At 47.9% G+C, this 23,972-nt stretch overlaps 1 protein-coding gene across 1 annotated transcript in view; it reads left to right on the top strand.

The window, feature by feature from the left end:
* Positions 1 to 2,758: 2,758 nt before the first annotated feature.
* Positions 2,759 to 23,972, top strand: part of SLC1A5 (solute carrier family 1 member 5) — a 29,144-nt gene continuing 7,930 nt past the window's right edge. Inside the window, exons 1-5 of the mRNA XM_061596772.1 lie at positions 2,759 to 3,808; positions 18,234 to 18,276; positions 21,395 to 21,493; positions 22,681 to 22,847; positions 23,563 to 23,796. Of these exons, the coding sequence (XP_061452756.1) occupies positions 3,267 to 3,808; positions 18,234 to 18,276; positions 21,395 to 21,493; positions 22,681 to 22,847; positions 23,563 to 23,796 (1,085 nt within the window). The 5' untranslated portion in view covers positions 2,759 to 3,266. The remainder of the gene's footprint in view (positions 3,809 to 18,233; positions 18,277 to 21,394; positions 21,494 to 22,680; positions 22,848 to 23,562; positions 23,797 to 23,972) is intronic.

Here is a 23,972-nt window from a genome sequence, read left to right as displayed (position 1 = left end):
CAGCTAGAAAATCTATTACTCAGTATTTAGTACTTCTTGGTGGACTCCTTTCACATTACTTAATTTTGTTCCAATACAACAATAAGGGTCTCCAACTGTCCTTAAGTGTAGACTGTTTTCCCTAAGTCTTTTTGAAGGAGGTTGTGGTTTTTTAAAATCATCACTCTAATGCTAACAGCCTATCAAATACTTTTGGCTTATGAATGGGTAGAACCTTAATGGTTCTTCTCATTAGCTAGGCTCACAACAATTATAGTTAGTACGCTGTTCTGCAGCTCCTATGAATTTCCTATCAATGGGGCTTGCACTTTGTGGGATGGTTCATGCCCCCAAGGTAGATTTGGGTTGCCAACCTTTTTAGGCTCATGGGCTCATTTGCAAACCAGATAAACTGTTTTGGGCACCACCCCCCACCCCCACAACCAAGCACTTATCACCACCTATTATACTGTCTATAACAGAATGCTTCTTTCATGCTTAATTCTCCAGGGAAGGCGTTGATGTACCTGTGAACACCCTGCTGGTGACCTCTGAGCTTGATCTTCTTGTTGCCTGTTCTACTGCTCCTAATTATACTAGGATTCTTGGGGAGGGGGAAAATGTACTCTGAATATGCTTCAAAGGTATAGAGTGCAGACAGCCAGAGGACGGATTCAAATACTGCTGTCTTGCCGCCTGGTAGGTTGAAGCTGAAGGAAGATCAAAGATGAGGGACAGAGCCAGCCCCTCCATTAGGCAGATTGAAGCAGCTGCCTCAGGCAGGCAGTGTTGGTTCTCATGAAAGGGCTGCATGTTATTTAATTTTTTAATTATTATTATATTTTTACTGCCATGTAGAGGGAGAGGTGATTGTGAGATTTTCTGCCTCATACCGAAATAACTTGGCTGGCCTTGGTATTATCACCTTGACTTGGGGGCACAAGGGGATGCCATTTGCCGCTCTGCCACAGGTAACAAAATGTCTTGGGCTAGTCAGAAAATGCCACCTAAATTATCCTGCCAATTTGGGATGTTTCCGTTTCTAATGCCAGACTTAAATGTGATTTTGTGTGCATGTGAGAACCTTTTATCAGCTACTCTGATCACCTCTCTGAGCTGTAAAGGGATTGAGTGACTGACTGATTAAATAAATAAATAAATGGTGGTCCTCTTTCAACTGGAGAATTGCCAAAGAGCCTGTGTGGGGTAGGGGTCAATTAGAGCGACAGACATGGCCGTAGCAGATGGCGTGGTGAGATAGAAACCGCCCAGAGAGCTTCGGCTATGGGGTGGTATATAAATGCAATAAATAATAATAATAGAGGCACTTACCTGACTTCCAGGCAGGTGGGCTGCTGCTGTTTACCAGAGGAGAGAGCTGAGAGGAGATATGATAGCACTCTTCAAGTACATGAAAGGTTGTCACACAGAGGAGGGCTGGGATCTCTCCTCGGTCGCCCCAGAGTGCAGGACACGGAATAATGGGCTCAAGTTGCAGGAAGCCAGATTTTGACTGGACATCAGGAAAAACTTCCTAACTGTTAAAGCCATACGACAATGGAACCAATGACCTAGAGAGGCAGTGGCTCTCTGACACTGGAGGCATTCAAGAGGCAGCAGCCATCTGTTGGGAATGCTTTGATTTGGATTCCTGCGTTGAGCACGGGGTTGAACTTGATGGCCTTATAGGACCCTTCCAACTCTACTATTCTGATTCTATGAGGACAAGGCAGTGCAAACCTACCGGCAGGAGCGCCAGACTGGCTCCACTGGTGTGTCTTCAGTGTGCCTACTTTGCTGCCTCCTTGTTCAACCCCCCCCCAATGCTGCAAAAGCAGCAACAACTCACCTGCTGGGAGGTCAGGTAAGTGCCTCCACCCCACCCCACCATACCATACCATCCACTACTACGGAGACATGGTCTGGGGCTGCCTTAAGTTAAAACCCCAACTCAGCCACGAATGATGGATACCTTGGGGGGCATTAGCACCTCTCACCCCACAAGGTTTTCATGAAGATAAAATGGAGGGCATAATGTTGAATTCCTTAGAGGAAACAGACCTGTAGCCAACATAAAAAAGTAGAGGGATTTTTTTCTGTAATAAATTTTGTGTAAATATATAAAAAAATGGGGAGAACATTTTTAGGGGGGGCCTTGGGTCTGAGAGAAAAGATGGGATATAGGTGAAATAATAATGATTTCCATAATAATAACCACCCAATTCCGCAATACAGGGAAAAAATAACAATAAGTAGTGGTTTATTTTTCAGGGCTAATGTGTACGGCTGTGCGCGTTTGAAATGGGCTGCGCAAACGCTAAATATTGCCGTAAAAGAGAGGATTCCGCTCGCATATTATTCAAATATGAGTAAAGATAATATTGTTGTTCCCATTAATGACTTCCTGGTATGTGCGCGTAGTCCAAGGAGTTATCCTGGAGCTTATTAGCTCAGAGCTCCGGGGCGCGACCGCCTGCGCTGAGGAAACATCGCCCTGCCCTACGGAAGCAGGAGCTGAACGCCCCGGTGGGCGGGAAAACTGCAAAAAGCGGTCTCGTGGCCACCCTCCCCCACTAGCCCCCGCCCACTCTTCCTCCAGAACACGTGACGCCAAGAACACCCCTCCCCTTTCTTTTTGGGGAGGGGAGGGGGAAGAGAATCTTAATTTTTTATGTTTCCTTTTCATGACGTCCGTCCATTCCAGCCAATCCGGTGTCGATTTCTCCCCACCCTTTCCCCCTTTTGGAAAAAGGGGCGGTCCCTTGCCTACAGAAGAAAGGAGCCGCATGGGCTTCTCTCCGGCACTTTCCGCGTGGCCAGGAGAGAAGCCGGGTCTGTCCCGCGGGCCTGAATTGGAACCGGGCTGGCCACGTGGAAATCGCATCTGGGCTTGAAAGGAAACTTTCCCCGGGGACAGACCGAAGGAGTCGCCGGTGCTGCCACGTGGGGAAGGAACCCGACACTCCGCCGGGCGCCAGGTCACTCCTAGCGATCCAAACTGGCAAAGCGGATCCACTGGGAGGAAGACACGGAGCAGCTGGGACTCTTTGCTGCTGCTGCCGCCTCCGCGCTCCTCCAGCGTCGCATTTTGCTGCTGCTCTTGCAGAAAATTCTGTCGTGATTTTGTTGGAGGGAAAAGGGCATTTCTTTTTTTGGAGTTCCCTCCTCATTCGAGCATCGTGAGGCTTCAGATTCCTCCGGTTCCCCCGATTCCCTCTTTGGCGCAAAGACTCCCTTCCCCATACGCCTAGCTCTCTTTCCCTCCTGCGCTTTTCCCCGCCGCGACGATGGCCGTGGAGAGGTTCCCCAGCGGCGGCGCGGACAAAGGTGCATCCAACGGGGACATCGGCGCGCCGTACGTGGGAGTGGAGGTGCCCGGCGACGGAGGCAGCGCGGGCGCGTCCCGTCTACGCGGCTGCCTGCGGGCCAACCTGCTGGTGCTGCTGACGGTGGCCGGCGTGGTGGCCGGCGTGGTGGTGGGGCTCGGGGTGCGGCAGCTGCCCGGCGGAGGGCTTAGCCAGAAGGACATCCTCCTCTTCTCCTTCCCCGGGGAACTCCTGCTGCGCTTGCTGAAGATGATTATCCTGCCGCTGGTGGTCTGCAGCCTGGTGGCCGGCGCGGCCAGCTTGGACCCAGCAGCCTTGGGGCGCTTGGGCGGCTGGGCCATGCTTTTCTTCCTCCTCACCACTCTGCTGGCTTCGTCCATCGGCGTCACTTTGGCCTTCATCATTAAACCCGGCGAGGGAGCGTCGGCCCCCAAGCTCTTCGGAGACGAGGCGGCGGTGCCCGAAGCCAAGGAGGTGGCCGATTCCTTCCTCGACCTCATCAGGTGAGCAGCAGCTCTGTGTAGCTTCACATGCGCAGATGCACTCTTGTTTATCCTGTATCGATAGTGTTGCCCCCTTGGAGGAACGGCGGCAAGGCTGAACCCTGGGGTAACACCCCCCCTCCTACACGCACAGGCCACCAATGGGGCTTAGTTGCCTCTTCAAAGTGCTGTAGTTCACTTCTGCCTGAGGTGCGACCTCCTCGACCCTCACTGACGGGATGGTTGAAGTGGCTTTGAGGGCTGGCCCAAGTAGGTATCTCCGAAGTGCAACTGGACCTTTGCAGGTTAATCACCAGGGTTGAAATATTCATGCTGATCCATGACCACTCACAGCACTGCGTTTCCCACTGGGGAGTAGTTCACACATTTGGCCAAGGGTCATCATGCCTGGTAGCAAATGGCTACATCATCCATAGCCTGGATGTGTCCAGAACCCTGTCGGCGTATTGCTTGGAACATGCCATCACTGGCTCAAAGTAAGCTTAGGTGGCAGGAAAAGAAGACCGCTTGGGTCTAACGTGGGAGCCTTCTGTGACACTGGAGCCCACCTAAAGTAATAGCTGCTTCCTTTGCAGGGGGTGAATAGTGTAAAAGAAAAGAAGAAGCAGGTTTGTAAGCTTTGACTGTCCTGATGGTGAGGGTGGTTAAAGTGTGTGTTAAATTAGCAGAAGGAACAGGGGTGTGAGTTTGTATGGCTTACTTGTAGGACATGGCCCTGGAATCCTTTTTTTTTTTTTAACCCCTGAGATGGTGTGTCACTTGAAGACAAATATCACCTCTCCCTTCTAGCATTTTCTCAGATCTGTTTATTCCATCCTGCCTCCCCAGCACCCATCATGCCTTCCACTCTTGCCTTTATGAGCTGGAATATAATCCGGCATAAGAGGATCGTGTTTCTCACGCTGTAAAAACCAGCGGAGAAGCCTTTTCCTCCCCTCCTCCAGAGGAAAGTGCCTAAATGTTTCAATCCAGTTTGAAATATGCCCTCCCTAAAAGGTCACTGTAGTTTTTTTCCCCTTCCACTGATGGGTGTACGGAATGTTCTGAGACGAGAGTCATGGCCCTTGTCCCACTCCTTTCCTGTAAAGAAGAGGGCAGCCTGAAATGTGCTGGGATTAGAGAGGCGTCTGGATCTCCCGCTGAATCCAGGGTGGCCATGGTGGGAACAGCCTTAACTTCATGTGTTGGCAGGGTAGAGGGCTTCTCCTCTGCTACATACCCTCTCCAGTTCTAGTTCCAGCCTTCCCCAAATCTGATGCGCTCCAGATGTTTCAGACCATAACTCCCGTCAGTCCCAGCTAGCACAGGGCTGATGGGGATTGTAGTCCACACCTTCTGGAGTGCACCAGGTTGGGGAAGGCTGGCATACGGTTTGCCTGATGGGTACATCATGATGTTTTCCATGTGGAAAGCCCCAAGTCAGGTTGGCTGACATCTCCACTTTGGAAAAAGGGCCCTGGGTATATTGAATCACCATATTGGATGATGACCTCCAGCTCTACAAAGAAGTGAGGGAAATTCATGGAGGATAAGGCTATCAGTGGCTGCTAGTCCTCATGGCTGCGTACTGCTTCCATTATCGGAGGCGGTATGCCTCTGAAAATCAGTTGCTGGGGAACGGGAGTCAGGAGGGTGCTATTGTGCTTCCTGCTTGTAGGCTTCCTGTAGGCATCTGGTTGGCCACTCTGGGAAATGGGATGGTGGATGTCCCTTTGGTGTGATCCTGCAAGGATCTTCTTACCAAGCAGGGTTGTAAAGACCTGTGTCTCCATTGCTGGGGAGCCGCTGCTCATCTCTCCCAATGTCAAGAGACTTCCTGTTGCTGAGCTGGGGGTCTGAAGATGGACTCACCCAGTGCATGGCAGCTTCATATTCAGTATCTTGTGGGGTCAATACAAAGATCTGTTGAGCTTGGGGTGTCTCTCTGATGGTACCAACCAGTCTCTAAGGAAGCCCACAAGCAGGGGATGATAGCGATAGCCCAAGAGCTATCAAGCTTACTTGAAGCAGTGCCATCTTTGAAGTAGAGTAATACCTCAGTTAACAAAGTGCATGCTTTCCTGGACATTACTTCTTTAACAGAAACTTTGATACCTGGTAACATGGAAAGAATAGGGATAGATTCCTATACCACAAGAAAAGAAGAGCAGTTCAACATATTTCAGCAAACTTTTTATTCAAAACTAACCACAGCATGTCCGCAATGAAACAACCAGGTCAGGTAAGCCTTGCATACTGACCACTTGAAGGCTTCTTTCAAAATGCATCCAGGGATGCCTGCATTGCCTTTTTTTCTGTTAAAATGTAGCATCTTGCTATAGCAATCTAAAGCTTTGAGCACAATTCTCTCTGCACAGGCAGCCACTACTTACTATCACCCTGTGCTCTCTCTCTCTCTCTCTCTCTCCCTCTCTCCCTCCCTGCCATCCTCCCCTACACTCGAGCACACGTGTCTGCAGTAACCAGTACTTCCAAGGCACTTGATGTACTGTTTACTGTGGAGGTGCCTGCGCCACCTGACAAAAAGCACCATTCCAGCCACGTGTGAGAGAGCTCCTTACAGTGCCACAATCCAATAGACAGATGGCTATGTCACAGTGTGCCGCCTCCCCCATGCACCCAAAAAAGTGTTTGTTAAAAGAAGCTTCTTTCCTGGAGGATTTGTTAACAGGTATTACTGTATCTCCTGGTGGAGGACATTCTGGTCCATGTTGTCATGGCTGCAAACTGCCTTTTGTTATTTCACTGAAGGTCTTTTTTTAAAGCCAGTTGTGCTGCTGGTTGTTATGGCAGTCATACAGCAATGAATTTAGTCAGTTTACCGATAGCTGTGCAAGCATACTATAGGAATGTAATCTAATCTGTGTGTCCTATAGATAGGGTTCCCCTTGTGGGAATCAAACATGCCGGAGGAGGAGGCAGAGAATGGCAGAAGGGGTGGCACCTGCCCCTTATAGCTACAGGGATCATGCATTGGGATTTCTCATTCTTTTTGTGGGCTGGCCGAAGAATACGACTGAGCATGTGTAGGGACCCCGGTTCCCATGCCACCAGCTGGAATTGCTGCAAATGTGTAACATATGCACAACGACTGGACCAATCTTTTGTGATGGAGACTATGTGGGTTCTCTTCCAATTTTCCTCCCGCTGTTTGAACCCGAGTACTTGTCTTGGCAAACAACACCTTGATGCTTGCCTGGGCACTGCCCTGAGACACAGGATTCCATGGAGCAGGGCAAAGCAAGTGGGAGCAGAAACCAGTCTCCTCACTTCCTCTGCCCAGACATGTGCTCCCAATCTTGGATCTGTTGCAAGATCTTTTTTTATATAGCTTGGAGCTATGGGTGCAGTTGGCCTTGGTGCCACTTAGAGATAATTTCTGCCCCACCTTAAATGAGGATCTCTTATTTTGGGGCTGGCTGGTTTTTTTAATGTTTCTCCCAGGATTATGGAGTCTTGTTTAGACACTTGCCCACTCAGGGGTTGTGTGCATGGTGCTTTGGGACAGAACTGTTTTGTGAGCACATAACCTTTTTTCAGAATGGGATTCCTTCAGCCATGGTCCTTGCTCGGAGTCCAGCTTGAACACGTGTGTGTGTGTGTGTGTTCTCCGTGCTTGTGTTTTTCTGAATAGGTGTAGTCATTTCTGAGCCAGTCCAAGGAGAGCCAAGACTCCTGTTTGCTGGAGCATTAGAAATGGAGTCAGGCGTGGGGAATCTTCCAGATGTTGCTGAACTACAACTCCTATCATCCCTGGCCACTAGCCATGTTTCCTGGGCTGATGGGAGTTGTTGTTCGGCAACATCTGGAGGGCCAAAGGTTCTCCACACTTGAATCCATTTCTAATGCTCTAGCAAGCAGAAGCCTTGAGTCTGCTTGGATCCCAGCAAAGTTTTTGACGTGACATTTCATGCATTATATTTCCTGATATGCCCAGTGAGAGTGTGTGTGTGTGGGGGTGTAGTTCCTCTTATCTGTCCTGCACACTGTAACCTCTGTCTTTTCTGGCCTATATCTTGCATCTCCCTTCCGCCTTACTTCTCTCTTGTCTACTTTACTTCTCTACTTTTTGCTCCTCCTGCTTTCCAGAGACTTTTTCCCCTTTTCATCCCCCATTTTTATCCCCCTACCTGGGGTTGCACATGCTGCCCCTATCAAGCTGCTGCTCAGTTTGGGCAGCCTCCTGACCTTGCCCTCTTTGCCAAGTGCCTCTTCGGTCCTTACAAAAGGAAGAGAGCCTAGTTTGTCATTTCATGGCATGTGGGTGGAGTCTCTCTGCCTTTGGTCATCTTTGCTGGGTCAAAGGTATAACTGCCCTGGTGTCCCGTTCTCCTTCCCCCATTTGGACCATCTCTAAGTGAAGGATAGAGGAGCTCATAAAGAGGGGAGGCTGTTGGCATCCTGCCTGCTGTTGGCTATTGATTATGCTTTGCCTTAAGCAAGGAGAGATCATATACTGGAAGGGTGGGATATAAATCTAACAATAAATAAATAAATTGGTATATCTGCCACAATCTGGTTAGCATGCCAGCCCTACAAGACAGCCACTTTCCTTATGACAGTTAGAAAAAGCAGCCCTGATTATTGTCAGGATTCTGCCAAATGTATGTACGGGATGCTCAGTTACCTACTTCCACGCTGGAACGCTGTGGGTATTCCAAGATTGTTTGCCACTCTGGGGTTTGAAATCTTGTTCTTGTAAGAACCTCCAGAAGGGTTGCAAATGCAGCAAAGACTCTTGTGGCCCATTGAAGACCCGCACATTTATTACGGCACAAGCCTTTATGGACTACAGTCCACTTCTTCAGACGCGTGGCGTGAGCTTCTCGGTTGTCAGGTGTCTACATACACAGTTGGGTAGGTTTTGGTATTGTTTTGGGAGTGGGGAATAATAGTAAACAGTGAGGTCGCGGGGAAAATGAAATTCAGAAATTACAAAGATGGTGATAACTATGTAATTCACAGTGGTCTCTACAGCCTGTGAGGTTTCTTTAAACAAAACTACTTTGGCCTTGGGCTCCAGGAAGGTGAAGCTCCTTGTTGCACATGGCAGAAATGGGAGAGCTTTATTGAGCTTGACCAGGGTTCGTTTCTCTGGGCCAGTCCCATGTTTCTCCTGCTTTCTTGCGCAACAAAGATGGTATCTTTCAGGTTGACCTCAATCTAGGGGCTTGGTCTGGCGGATGGAGATTATTGGCTGACTACCACTGATAGAAATAGAGCTTTCTACTGTGACCTACCGGTACTTGGGGTAATGCTGAGTGACTCTGAATCGAGCCATTGTGGATGGATGAGGAAGCAGGCAGTACTGATGTAGAAGCCCAACGGTCGGCCTCCGACCACAGGAAACAGAGGTGCTTTCTGGATGCAAAAAAGGCTGCTCAGGAAAAAGGGCAGGGTTGCGCCAGGCATTCCTGGAACCAGGAATGCTTTTGGAAGACACTAGCACAGCCTTTGCCACCTGGCGCCCCTCCAGATATTTTGGACTACAATTCCCATCAGCCCCAATCAGCACAGCTTAATTTTATTTAAGAATTTATAAACTGCTTCCCAACAAATATTTCTGAAATGCTGTACAATAGCGATATCGGAAAACAGAATGTGTATAGTAGAAATAAATATATACGCAGCGACTTAGAAACAAATTCTGAAAACCTCAAATCGCACAAATTCAGTATACATGCTAAGATGGCTGAGTCACAATTCAGGGAAGGCCCTCTGAAAAAGTTAAGTTTTCCATAGTTGTGTAACAGCACGAATGCCAGAGGCCGGTCTTAATTTCTGTCGGAAGTTGATTCCAGAGAGCTGGAGCTTCAACCCTTCAGGGAAAACTGTACTTTGCTGTTACATCCAAATTTGGCAAGTCTTGCTCAATATTGTCTCCTAACTGATAGTGGCTCTTTGAGGCTTCCCCCCCCCCCAACAAGAAGATCCCAGGGACTGAACCTGGGGCCTTTTGCATATAAAGTTTACGTTCTTCCACAGAGCTCTGGCTCTTCCCTTATTATTATTATTTATTATTATTATTTATTATTTATTAAATTTATATACCGCCCGACTAGCGATAGCTCTCTGTTCCTTGCGAGGCACAGCTCTCTGTTCCTTTCACACAACAGGCCTTGAACCAGCAATCTTCAGTGGTCTTTTTGCACTAGCCTGCCAGCTCCCATTTTTGCTTTGGAGGGTAAACAGCAAACTGTTTTCCCGAACCAAGAAGTCACAGGAGGGAATTCGACCGTGCAAGTCTGAGACTTGGAGCTGATCCTGAAGCCATAGTTTGGTGATTGTGTCAGAACCAGCCTGCTGAATTACACAATCCCCAGTTGCCTATTGAGTTTTGCTAGACTAAAGTGGTTAGAGTGTTGGACTACGAGGGAGACCAGGGTTCAAATCCCCACCGAGCCCTGAAGCTCCCTGGGTGACCTTGGGCCAGTCACTGCCTCTCAGTCTCAGAGGAAGGCAGTGGGAAACCCCCTCTGGATACCGCTTGCCATGAAAACCTTATTCACATAGTCACCATAAGTCGGGATCGACTTGAAGGCAGTCCATTTCCATTTTTCAAAAGTCCCAACCTTGGTGCATTGTGTAAGTTGCCATTGGGCAAGTCCTTTCCTTGCTGAGCTCATACCTACCAGTTGTTTTAGCTTTCAGAATAGTATCTGCCGGGCCTTGAAGACCTGGCTCTTCAGGCAGGCTTTTGGGGTGGGTTAGGTTTTATTATTATTGTTGAGATTTTTAATGTTTTAATGTATTTGTATGTTTTTATTTTGTATGTTGCCCAGAGTGGCTGGACAGCCAGCCAGATGGGTGACTAATAAATTTAATTAATAAATAAATATCTTACCTACAGCCATAACAGTTCTGTTCAGAAAAGCAGACGGGAGAAGATCATGTAGCCTTCAGAGGGTTGGCTGTTTTACTGTTTCTTAAAATTGTGAGATTTGACTGGCAATCTGGTAATTCAAGCGTGGTTCTAAATGTAGATGTTTTTGCATGTGATGCTTTAAAAAACAGAAAATGGTTCTTGAGAATATCATTAGAATTCTAGAGAGGCATGGGCAGGTGCTTGTAGTGGTACCTGGTCACTTTCCCTCTGCTAGATTGCAAGAACATAAGAAGAGTCTGGCTGCTGGATCTGGCGAAAGGGAGCCTGTCTTGTCCAGAATCTTGTTCTTACAGTGGCCAACCAGGTGCCTGTGGGAAACCTGCAAGCACTCTCCCCTCCTGCAGTTTCCAGCGACTGGTATTCAGCAAAATGCTGCCTCTAACAGGGTGCAATGTGTCACCCCTCCTTCTCTACCTCCAGCCATACTTAATTAAAAAAAAAATTCTGGTAGAGAACTGGCAGCTGGACTTCAGCCATTCTGTGAATCAGCCTGTCTGTGCTTCTTTCTGAGCAGACAGTTCACTACCACGAGATCCTGAGGAACATGAGGATTATTTTTACATATCTGTTGAAACACAAAGTCAGAGCCTTCTACTTTTTGAGTTGCATGGAATTTGAATCACAGAGCTGGTTTGAAAAGAGCTAGTTTTGAGAGCTTTCTGTATGGGGTTTTGGTGTGACCCTTAAAGGTGCTTTCAGTGAATCCCCATCTCATAATAGAATCCAGACACTGCTGTGGTAGGAAGGAGACATTTTGCAACAATGCAGTTATTTCTGTACGATGTCTTATTTATTTGACTCAATCTATTCTGAAAAGGGGAGGCACAAGGAGGGTGTTGTCCTCTGAGTCTGATGCAACATTCTCCGGGTATTGAGTTTCCTTACCGGTGTGGCAAGGAAATTCAGCTTTCTAAAGGGTTTAAAAAAAAAAAAAAAACCTCTACATGTTGTATGCTAAATAAGAGTTCATTTAGGCTGGGAAGAACACTTATTTCAGGTCTGAGAAGGGAATACCCCTCTCTAGATTTCTTAGGCACTAGGGGAAAAGGCCTCAAAATCCCTATTTTCAGTTAGAACTCCCTAACCTTTTTGGGCCCAGGGGCACATGTTGGAAATCTTAAAAAACTGACATGTGCATCACAAAATACCTTTTCTACAGAAGAAACACTGGTTATGCTCAGACACCCGCCTCCAGAAAACAAACCAGGCAAAACACCTACACTGCTTAAAAAGAAAAGAAAAAGGACATAGCACTCCCTGAACAACAAGAACAAAAGCAAAAAAAGGCAATGAAACAAATTAAAAATGGGGTGCCGGCAAGTGGCCTTGGTGGACACCAAGGGGGTGCCCTGAGGGTGCCGTGGTGCCCATAGGTGCCATTTGGGGGACCCTAATTTTAGATTATGATGTCTAGACCAGCAATTCCTAAAAGGGTCTTGTGCTGGGCATTGCTGTTTTCCTTTGCTCATTGTCTTTTGTGTTCTCAGGTTTTCTAAAACTGTGTCATGATATAGCAGGGATCTTGGAAGGTTTTAGAATTTAAACTCTGCTCCTGTGTGTACCCTTTGTAGACACAATCCAACAAAGATTTAACGTGTGTGGGGAGGGAGGAGGGGGAGAATGACCCAGGAGTTGCTTCGAATGCTTCCGTTGCACCGGGTGAAAAGGCAAGCTGCTCTTCAATTTAAACTTTAACCTCAAACACTCCCAAAAGTCTAGCTGTGTCTTCAGCATGTGATGGGAAATCTTAAGAATACATCCAGCTCATTAGTAGTTTCCTCTCTCCTCAGTGTGGTCTTGTGAAGCACCCAAATGTGCACCATGAATTACCGGCAGTCCTTGGACAACCATTGAAGAGCTAGTGTTGGAGCTGATCAGGAAACCCCATGACACCAGTTGGGGCTTATTTGTAAAAGGGAAAATGCCTCTTTCAGGTTTCCCGCAGTGAAAGCGGCAGCAGTTTGGCTGCAGGGCAAACATAGCTGCTTTCAAGATGGTTTTGAGCTGACCAAAATTAGCCATAGTTTTTGATAAGTGTTTATAGTGTTATTTCAGGCTGCCATGGTTTATAGCGCCAAATCTGGCCCTGCAGTCAGAGGGTGTGTATGGAGAGGCCTGCTCGTCACCTTGAAGCAGAGAGGTAGGAAAGCTGCCTCAGTCATGGTTTGCTTTGTACAGATGTAACCATAGTTAATGCACATTGTGCTTCAAACTGTGGTTCACTATGCTGGTTTGTGGCTGGCCTTTAGCGATGGTTCATGCATGCTACTTAACCATAGATAGGGAAAGAAACCATGTCTGTTTTGCTAATGAGAGAAGTCTCCAAGCCAAAGAACCTAGAATGGTGATAATCAATATGATACCTAGATCTAAAATGTACAGAAAGGACAGTAGGCGGTGTTACTTTAAATCAGCCTTTTCAACTTGGTGCCATCCGTATGTTTTGGACTACAACTCCCACCAGCCCAAGCCAGCATGGCCGGTAGTCAGGGATGATGCGGCTTGTAATCTGGAGGGCACTAGGATGTGGAAGACTGCCTTAACATGTTAATGAAGGCATTGCGTGCAATAACTTAGATACCTTAGAAAGAACAAGTGCAGTCAAAGAGTACATAACTGTTGGTAGAAATCCAAAAGCAATACACTTCTGGAGATGTATAGTTGCTCCCCGTTCCTTGAAGATGTGAGGGTGATCTTGAGCTGGAGAAAGAGTAGTTTCTGGAGAGAGACACTAGAAGAGGACTTGTGATAATGGGAGACTTCAATTTTCCTCACACTGACAGGGTAAATAGATGCTCAAGGATAATAACAGACAGCATTTTAGATATGATTGTGCCTTACAATGGAGATGTTACAGAAATAGCAGGGGTCCTGACCTTTAATTTAATAATGAGCAGTGCCCAGGGCCTGTTTAGAACCACAACCTGTTTGGCAACAGCAGTGACCACTGTACTTATCAAACCTGACATTTCTGTCAGTAGAAAATCGCCTGGTTGCAGAAGAGAGAATGTCTCCTAAATGGAAGGATGAGATAAAAGGAAGTTGAAGAAGAGAGGCAGGAAGGTCAAATCCCTTTGTGTAGCTGTTCAGTGACAGCGAGAATGGTTCACATGAAATCCCTCTGTCGGATGGGGACTGTGTGGTCCTCCAGGTAGTGTCAGACTCAGACTCCCATCAGCCCCAGCCACCATGGCCAGTGGTCAGGAATGATAGGAATTGAAGTCCTAAGTGGGAGGTCACTGGTTTCCCATCCCTGGTCAAATATCTATCTCCTGCCTAGATCTGAACAAGTCCAAAAGAATACCGGTGTGGTTAAGCTGATGTGCAACTTTTCTTTTAACAGTTGGATGTCTTGCCCATGCAAGGGAAATGGGAAAAGAGTTCATGCTGTGGTAAAACAAATGCAAGGTGATGGTAAGACAAGGAAAGAGATGATTTGAGGAGCAAGAGGCACATGTTTCATGGCCGAGGGGGTTAACCAACTGCCGGCCAACTAAGTTGGTTGAATCTACGTGGCAGAAGTGAGAGCAGGTTTTTGCTTTTCTTGCCGTCCCCAAAGAATAGCTGTGGCTATTTTTGAGCTTGGGTTTGGGCCCAACATCTGGCACAGCTGAAGTCAGCTTTTTATTTCCAGCAAGGTGAGGTGTGTCTTCAAGAAAGCCTTCTCCACCTTGTGTAGCACTTTCTGCCTCTGGTCTTTCAGCTTGCCAGAGTTTGCATTTTTTTCTCTGCTCTAACCACTTCCATATCTTATTCCCTCTTCCTTCTTCACCTGCTCTTTCCAGTTTTTTCCATTCCCTGAATCCATAAAGAACCTCTACATTACTGTTACCTTTCCCACGTGAACAAAAGATTCCATTCCCCTCATGAACTGTGTTTTTTCCAACCTGATACCTTCACGGACCAATCTGTGGGGGTGGGGGGCACCTTTGCTGGCCCTCTCAGAAGACCCCAAGACTCTGCCGTCTGAACTGCACTTTTTGAGTCAAACTAGCCCTTCATGGATATCCCGGACCACTGCTCTACGACAACCCCACCCAGAGCTGCCTCGTCACCTTTACGAACTGTCTCCCACTCCTAACTGCGTCTGGCTCTCTTCCAGCTTCTGTTTTATTTATATATTGCACTTATATACCGCCCCATAGCTGAAGCTCTCTGGGCAGTTTACAACAGGATGCGCCGCAGGGGAAGCCATCGCAGTGCCCTCCAGGTATTTTTAGAATCCAACTTCCATCAGCCCCAGCCAGCATGGCTAGTAATTGGGGATTATGGGAACTGTAGTCCACAAAATCTGGGTGTGTGTGTACAATTTTGGCTACCCCTGATCTGGTATTGGCATTTGACGAGGTTTCAGTAAATTCTGGTGAATCACTTTTCCAACTATACTGTTTTGACTCTTGAGACCCCTGTCACGATATATGGTTCTGACTCTCATCTGGTGTCTAATTTCTTCCCCTTTGTGCTCCTCTGGCTGCATCCACACAAGGCATTTATTCCACTTTAAACAGTCATCACTTCCCCCAAAGAATCCTGTGAAGTGTAGTTCGTGAAGGGCGCTGAGTGTTACTAGGAGGCTCCTATTCCCCTGACAGCTCCAGTGGCTTAACAGGCAGCCCCTTTCCCCAGAGAATTCTGGGAATTGCAGCTCCTTGAGGGGAATGGCAGTATCCTAATAGCCCCTCTAAACATGCCCACATTTCATAGGGTGCTAGGATTTGACACCCCCCCCCAGTCTCTTCTGAGCAGAGGAGAGGTGCAAAGAGCTTCTCTCTATGAGCAAGCATGGCAGTGGCTGATGTAGGTGCATTTTCCCCCACTGATGGAGGGGGTATGCACACACCCTTTTGTGTCTCTTTTTTCCTGCTGTTTAGATATGGCAGCCATTTTGTGTCATGCCATGCCCCCATGGCAGCCATTTTGTGACTGGCAGCTCTGACACTTTCCCAAAATTCCAAATGTGCCCACTGGCCCCCAAAGGTTGGCGGCCCTGTAATGGCTGCTTCTCCCTCACGGCCTTAGAACCACAAGCTGGGCAAATGGGAAGGGCCAGGAAGTGAAAATTCAACTAAAGCCGGGCTGTTGGGGCAGGAAAAGCTGGAGAGAAGGAGAGAGAGAAAATCTGGGGAAGACGGAAAAGGAAGGAAAGAAAAGGAAGCAGTTAGAGGAAAGGAGGAAGTCAAGCACCGTCTGACAGCTAAATTGCCAGCTAAACAGCAGCGGTTACCAGACATAATGGCTTATCCAACATTATTTATTTATTTGATTTATATCCCACCCTTCCTCCCAGTAGGAGTAGTACCTATTGACAAAAAATAACTTGCAATTTATGTTTTAAATGTTATTCTAATCTAAATAATTTGCATATTATTAAGTAGACTACAGCAGGCTCCAGAACACCCTGAGTGAGTGCTTAACATTGATGGTTGATGAGAATCCATAAATTGACGTCATGTATTGGCTGTCTCAGATAATCTAGGTGGGGGCATTACCACCTTCTTGAGCTAGACTTCCACCTGCGGACTGCCCTTTCTGTGCTGTAGGATGAGGAACTGGGGCTGGCCCCATAGTGCTGATAGTGTCTCCCTCTCCAAAGTGGGTTAATATGCTGCGACATGGGCTGGAGTGAGCCAGCTGCTTGCTGCACGGTTTAATTTTGTTTGCGCTGCCCAGTCAACCCTCTGCCAGCTTCATGCCCTGAAGGTTTGGGGGGGTAAAAAAAGGGGCAACCGGAGGGTGCTAAGATGAAGGGAAAGGCCAGGACCGAGAGAGCAAAGGTTAAGTCCATGATATCTGATCTATCCAGGAGTTAGGGCAATGGGGCAGGTTATTCTCGGCCAAGGCTCAGATGACCCAGAGACGCACACTCTCGGGAGTGAACAGCAGCCGGAGAGCAGCTAGGAATGGAAGTGGCCAGCCAGGAAGTCTGTTGGGCATGGACTTGCTAGGTAGCCACAGCCAAACGCTTGTCTTCCCAGTCTCTGCTCCCTAGTGTGTGCAATATGTGGGGACAGCCACCTGTCGGATACGCTTTAACCTGGATTCCTGCATTGAGCAGGGGGTTGGACGATGGCCTTACGCCCCTTCCAATTCTTTATTCTATTATTCTATAAGAAGAATACCAGTTTGCCTTGGAGGGAGTTAAAAAGGTAAATTGGCCTAAAACCAGCTGCTAGTCATGGTAGCTAAACAGAACCTCCAGGTTCAGAAGCAGTTTGCCTCCGAGTCCCAGAAGCTGGGGTGGGGAGGGCAAATACTAGGAGGGGTTTTTTGGCATCACATTTTGCTTCTGAGCTTCCTAGAAGCATCTAGCTAATGAGTGATGAAACAGGATGTTGGAATAAATGGGCCCACTCTGGCCTGACCCAGCGGCACTCTGCGGTTCTGTTGTTTTGGGAAGGGTTGTGGAGACAGTGCACTTGTGCCTCTCTTGAACACTCTGCAACATGGTTGTCCCTTATCAGGCTTCTAAATGGTTGTGTGCCTGTGATGAATTAGAATTTGCTTGCAAGCAAATCAGCCTTGCAAATAAGTCGACAAAAGCTACAAAAACTTTTACTAACTGCCTGCCTTGGTGAGTGTAGGCAGCTAGTAAGTTTTTGTTTTGGTGAGCTGATCGTTATTGGTATTGATGAGGGTGTCAGAGGTGCTGGGGTGTTGCTCTTTAAGTTGGGAGGAAGGGAGAGACATAAGAAAGTCAAATAATATTTCTGGTGGCTGCATCTAGCGCATGGGGTCACCAATCTGTGGCCCTCCATGTGTTGTTAAATTTAACTCCCATCTGCCTCAGTCAGCATGGCCAATAAAATGGGAATTGCAATCCAGTGACCAGTAGTGTAGTGGCAAGTTCAGAAGTGCAAGGTCCTTTGATAATAGTCACAGCCATATCCCCTTCTCAGATTATAGAATAATCTGGTCAGGCTTGAATACTACTTTCTGCTTCTCTGTCACCCTTTGACTATCCTTTCTCACTGAATTACTGAATTCAGCGCATACACGTTTATCTCCTGCTGCTACCAAACTGCTTGATGATGTAGATGGGATGCTATGATCAGGATTTACTGTCTCTTCTAGGATTACAGAATTCTCACTCTCCACAACTTGTATGAAGTGGGAACTAACAAAGGCTTGCTTGCAACTGACTCTCATTAGGACTCTTCAAATTGGCGAAGACACTCCTGTTTCATGCTGCTAGGCTCATAGGACACTGGAGACATCGGGACCCTGCTGGGACCTGGCTCCCAAAAAAGGAAGGGGTCTAAGCCCCCCTGAGTCCCTGGATAGCTACACCCCTGCCAGTGACATCTGGAGGGCCACAGATTGTCGTCCCTGAACCAGTGATTGCCTTTTGGGAGTGTGCAGGACACTCCAAGGCTGAACATATAAATTGCTGAGGTTCCAGTGATGGGGCAGGTTGGGGTTTTGGCTGCAAGAGGGTGTGGCATCTGGAGAAGGTGGGTTGAGTGTGTACTGAGCTCCAGAATGACGATTTTTCCTCTGGAGTCCTGTTTTGAACCTTCCCCCGTCTTGTTTTTCATACAGGAACATCTTCCCATCTAACCTGGTGTCCGCTGCATTCCGATCGGTGAGTTGCTTAACTCTCTCCTCCCATCCTCCCTCCAAATCGGCCCCCACTTGGGATTTGCCTCCCATTTAACTCAAGGCAGCCAGTGCTGGATTCTGCACTAAACTTAATCTTCCAGCAAAGCCGGTTAATCTGCGTACCAGAAGGGGGTTGTGCAATGTGATCAGTTGATCTGGCCCTTTCTAGTGAACTTATACTAGCAAGCGATTTTGCATCAAGCTATCTAGAGCTCTTTTTGAGTCTAGATTCTCCAGAAAAGGAGGCAGACAGATCTTGAGATTATAAACAGGCTAATGCTGCTCACTCGCTTTGGGCCACAGCAGTGGATGAAGAGTTCCTTTGCTTCGGAAATCTGAAATTCTTTTCCTTAGGAAGAATTGCAACATTCTGGCCAGTTCTCAGAGGAGCTATTCTGAGCTTTCAGCACAACATGGCATCGCTACAGCACCATAGAAGTCCCTAACCCGCCCTTCCACAACCCAGATGTTTTGGACTACAGCCACAGCCAAAACAGCTGGACGGCCCCAGCTTGTGGAAGGCTGCCTTAACTTATCTTCTGCAGGTTGCGAGGGGCCCCTCAGGAACAATTGCTATGGATGGCCAGCCACTGTGTGAAACTAGATGGGCCTCTTCATCGAATCCAGCTAGGCTCTTCTTGTGTTCTTCCTCTGAATGGCATGCACTGGTTTCTTTACTCCCCTAGAGGATACTCCTTTTCAAATCCAGGTTAGCAGTAAGGTCTCGATTGTCTGCATGTGCCTGACTCCAGAGACTGCAAGGCCCTCGGATGCTTTTTGAGCTGGGAATGTGAGCTGGATAGAATGTCGGACTAGGTCTGGAGAGGCTCAAATTCAGATCCCCTCCGCCCACAAATCTCACTGGGTGACTTTGAATTGGCCACAGCCTCCTGGGTTAGTGTATCTCACAAGGCTGTTTTTAAGAAGAGCCCCGCAGGTGGGTCAAACAAATCCAATCCAGCAACCTGTTCTCACAGTGGCCAAGCAGAAGCCTTCAGGGAGCCCACAAGCAGGTTACATGACCCCCAGCAACTGGTAAATAGAAAAGCTAAAAGGGAGGGGGTGTTGTTGTTGGGAGCCCTGTGTGTACACTGCCTTGAAGGGGTTGAAGGGGGAGGCCAGGTTGCAAAGAAAATAAATCCTAGACTTTTACCAATGAGAGCTGTTCAGTGTGTTATTAACTTTGAGCAAACTGGCTCATAGTTAACAGTGTAAAGCTGCCTGCAACTGAGTTGGATTATTATTATTACTGTCATTGTTCATTAGATGTGTTAGTTCCTTGCTACTGGAAGGTCTCGCAACACTGTTAAAAGCAAAAGTAAATACATCATACCACAAAGAACAATAAAACAACAGTAACCGTCCCCATACAGCCACAGGAAGCTTGGGCAGCACACTAACACAAAAAGCATCATTTCAGTTTGTCAGATGCTTGGGGAAAAGATTAAGCCTTTACCTGGTACCGAAAAGGTGTCAGTGAAGTCACCAGGCGGACCTCATGGGTCCATCTTGCCCAGTATTCAGTACTGTCTGGCCTCAGGACTTTCCCAGCCCAGCAACCCTGAGGCACTTGTAAATGGAGATGCCAAGGGCTGTATCTGGGACCTTCTGCAAGTGTAGCAGGTGCTCTGCCCCTAAGCTCTGCCCCCTCTCCTTGCTACTTGGAAGACTGATAGAGAAGTCCTGCGTTTCCATATTATCTACAGAGAGCGGTTGATCACTGCTTACTTCTAACTGCTCTGTCTTAGTGCCTGCTCATTAAATGTCCCCCTCCCTGCCTAAAATTTAAGGAAGAAAGACAGAGGAAGAGGTCTTGTATGCGGTTACAAAACCCTCACTAAGTTAATGTTTCCTTGCTCTTTTGTTATTGGCTGTACTTAGTGACGTGTTAGTCCTCTTTAGGACACAGGCAGGCTCAGGACAACAAAGCCAACTTGGCTTAATTTTTAATAGCCTTGTTAAATGAACAAAAGCAAGTTCAGGGGAAGGGGAACAGAGTGAGAGTACAGTAGGGCTCCGCTTACCGGCGTTCTGCTAATGCGGTGGCTTTCATTCCCCATTTTATAGCCGATTTTGTGGCATTTTCGCACGATGCGCCCTGTTGTATTCAGTGGGGTTCCGCTTTACGGCGATTTCCGCTTTACGGTGGGGGTCCGGAACGGAACCTGCTGTATAAGCGGGCCCGCCTGTAGGAGAGAGATGCACCTGGCCCATGCAGAAGAACTGCTTCTGCCTGTATTGAATGGGTGTATTCTGAAATCATATCCCATCCACTCAGCTTGGAACTCTTGGCACGTCTCTGTTACGTCTGCCTGCCCATGGCAGAATGTTTAATGGAGGGGTGAGGAGCTTAGAGCCCTCTAGATGATGTTGGACTTCAACTCCCATTCAGCCCCTGCAAGCATAGTCATTGGCCAGGGATGATAGGAATGGTAGTTCAGCAACATCTGGAGGGCCAAAGATTCCCCTCTCGGGTTTAGTGTCCTCAGTCTTAGCAGATAAATTGATACATTAATCTTCCCACTTGTCAAAACCTCAATACAGAGGTGCCTTTTTGAGATAACAGGCAAGTTAATCTCCTTTTCATCCTGTCTTTCTCTTGAGTGACACAAAGGGTTCCACGCTGGTCAGATCTCGACCGGCTTAGCTTCAGCAAGATTGCTGTGCTACTTCCTTGTTAGAAGCAGCCGCCCCTTGTAATTAATCTTTCAAAAACTTTCTATGACAGGAACACCCCATAAGCAATCTAGCCTCTAAAAATAAGCTAGGATGCCCTAAAGTCACATCTCCACTGACCAATCATCACCTGTTGTTGAATGATCTACTGCACAAAGCTTGCCGTCCATGGATGTTCATTCAGGTGGTTCAGCATCCTACCAGTTGGATTGGATTGCAGAGGGATATGTTGAATATTTTTTCTTCCCTATCAGTGGGGAAAGACCAGGGTTTGTACCTTCTAAAAAGGGAGGTGGATAAACAACTAGTTGTAATTTTCCTGTCCGCACTTGAAGCATTCATAGAACTCCATGCAACACCAAGTTAGTTTGCTTTCAGTCACAGCTGACATTGTGCATTCCTCTTTTTGTTTAACTTCATTCCAGTACGCAACCAGTTATAAATTGGTGATAATCAAGAAGAACTTAACAGATGAAGTGGGGGGAGTCAGTGAAAACATCACAGGTGATGAAAGCATCACAAAGGTAAGAGGAGTGGGAGGCACTTGGTATAGGAGCATATACATTTGGGTATGCTCTCTGAAAAACTGGAACATGTTGGGCTTTCATAATTCTTTCAAGTTTCTAGCCCTTATTCTGGTGAGGGGACAGCGTCTGCTTGATGGATCCACCAAAGATGTAGGGAAAGAGTGGTAATAAAACCTGGAGGCCCGCAAGTCAACAAAGGCACTCTGTCTTTCACGGAATTGATGTTCCAGTTCTTCCTATGTACCCATTGCTCACCTTAGTTAGCAAAGAACGTTTTTCTTTGGTGTGAGATACCCTTGTTTTTCTGAAGAGCGAGAATTTCCTGCATGGGGCATTTTTGTGGGTCTCCTGTTCTCCATTCATGACCTCGGGAGTGCCAACGAAGGCCTGCCACCTCACCCGTCCCTCATCACCACTGTGGTCTCTGGAACATAGAAAGCTGCCTCATACAGAGTCTGACGACTGGTCCATCTAGTTCAGTGCTGTCTGCACTGACTGGCAGCAGCTCTCCAGGAGTTCAGGTGGGATATTTCCCAGCCCTACTTGGAGATACCTGGGACCTTCTGCATGCAAAGCAGGTGCTCTGCAGCTATGGCCCTTTCCCTCTGCCGCCACTGGGCCTTCTTCCAGCTTGGGGATAGCTTGCCACCTGGCGCTCTCAGATGTTTAAGCCTGAGAGAAACATTCCCTTTCTAAAAAGCACTTGCTGGCCCTGTTTTCCTGTGGCCCAGGGAGTTGTCATGGAAGGGTACAGTAGCAGCATTGCCTGTGGGTGAGGGGACAGCTGGTGCTGTTATACCTCAGTCGGTGGTGCCACAGACAGAGAAAAGGCTGGCAGAAGCAGCTGAGGATGGCAGCTGCTGTCCTCCAGTTTGGGGTTGACTCTGGAGAAAGTGGTGGTGATGGTGTGAGTGGCAGAGGAGAGCAGGAGGGGCAGGAGCTGCCTGCTGCTCTAGTCTTCTTGGGGCACCACTGTGGGGAAGAAGGAAACCATCTCATCGCTGCATCCTCGAGACAAATGGCAAATGGTTTGTTTTGCTATAATCCCAAGGATGTGGGTTACTGTGTAGAGATGTCTCCCTTGAGGGTAAGGAAATCCTCAATCCCATTTCAGATGTCTGGTTATAGTTTTGAATGCAGCTTGTGCATGCAGGATGCTAATCTCTCCCTTGCCATTTCCTCAGGTCCCCACAGGCACCGAGGTTGAAGGGATGAACATCCTGGGCCTGGTGGTCTTTGCCATCGTTTTTGGGATTGCTCTGCGGAAGCTCGGGCCTGAGGGCGAGAACTTAATCAAATTCTTCAACTCCTTCAATGAAGCCACTATGGTGCTGGTTTCCTGGATCATGTGGTAAGGAGGCCATCTGGTTCACACCTCTCCAGGAGGGGTGAACGCAACAAGTGGGGAGGCTGGTAATTAGATTTCCAGAGGAAAGTTGTCTGTAAGACCTCTGACCAAGATTTCCTATGAATTTCTCTGCCAAGCTGATGTAGCAAAAGCCAGTTTGATTTCTGATAGCTGTGTACGAGATGTTGTTGAACTACAACTCCCATGAGCCCTGACTATTGGCCATGCTGCCTGGGTTTGATGGGAGATGTAGTTCAGTAACTTCTGGAGTTGCTGTGTATATTACACAGATTAAGGAAATTGAAATGATGTGTCATTTATTCTGGTTTTGCTGGTCATGGAGAGGGGTGTTGAAATTGTGTCTCCTGTTGGAAAATCTCCACTTTCTGAAATCTTGCTGGGTATAGCCCACCACCCTAATGGCAAAGAGCTTGAGGTTTTATTTATTTTGGCCTTGTGAGCACCCTGTGAGGTAGGTTAGGCTGAAAGTTAGTGACCGTCACAAGGTCGTTCAGCTGGTGTCTCCCTGACCCTGTGTTTCTGCATTTGTGCATTTTCTGTGCTCTTGCAGAATTGAGACACAGGTACAACCCAGGTGACAGCATTTTGCGAGGATGGATCTAAGACAAGGGGGTCTTCAGTTCTTTCTTGCCTGCTGTTCTGGGTCAGGGGTCTCAGTCCTTCTTTGCTGATTCCCCTCTTCTTTTCTTCCTTCCAGGTATGCCCCTGTGGGTATCATGTTCCTGGTTGCTGGCAAGATTGTGGAAATGGAGGACGTGGTAGTCCTGTTCACCAGCCTGGGCAAGTACATCTGCTGCTGCCTGGTGGGCCACGCCATCCATGGCCTTCTCGTCCTGCCCGTCATCTACTTCATCTTCACCCGTAAGAACCCTTACCGGTTCCTTTGGGGCATCTTCACGGCCCTGGCCACCGCCTTCGGCACCTCCTCCAGGTACTGAGAAGCTAGCTGTGGCTGCAGAGAGCATGGAGGGCGGGGGGTTTAGAGGGGCACCTGTCAGAGGAGTAGCCAGAGAGGGGGAGCCTCCTTGGAGCGGGCTCTGTAATGGCAGGCAGCTGCAGCATTGCTGCCTTCTCCTAATCCCTTCTCTTCCTCCCCTCGAACACCCC

This window comes from Rhineura floridana, chromosome 15, assembly GCF_030035675.1.
Source record: "Rhineura floridana isolate rRhiFlo1 chromosome 15, rRhiFlo1.hap2, whole genome shotgun sequence".
NCBI lineage: Eukaryota > Metazoa > Chordata > Lepidosauria > Squamata > Rhineuridae > Rhineura > Rhineura floridana.
The sequence above is the reverse complement of the archived record's forward strand: the minus strand, read 5'-3'. Positions and strand labels throughout refer to the sequence as shown.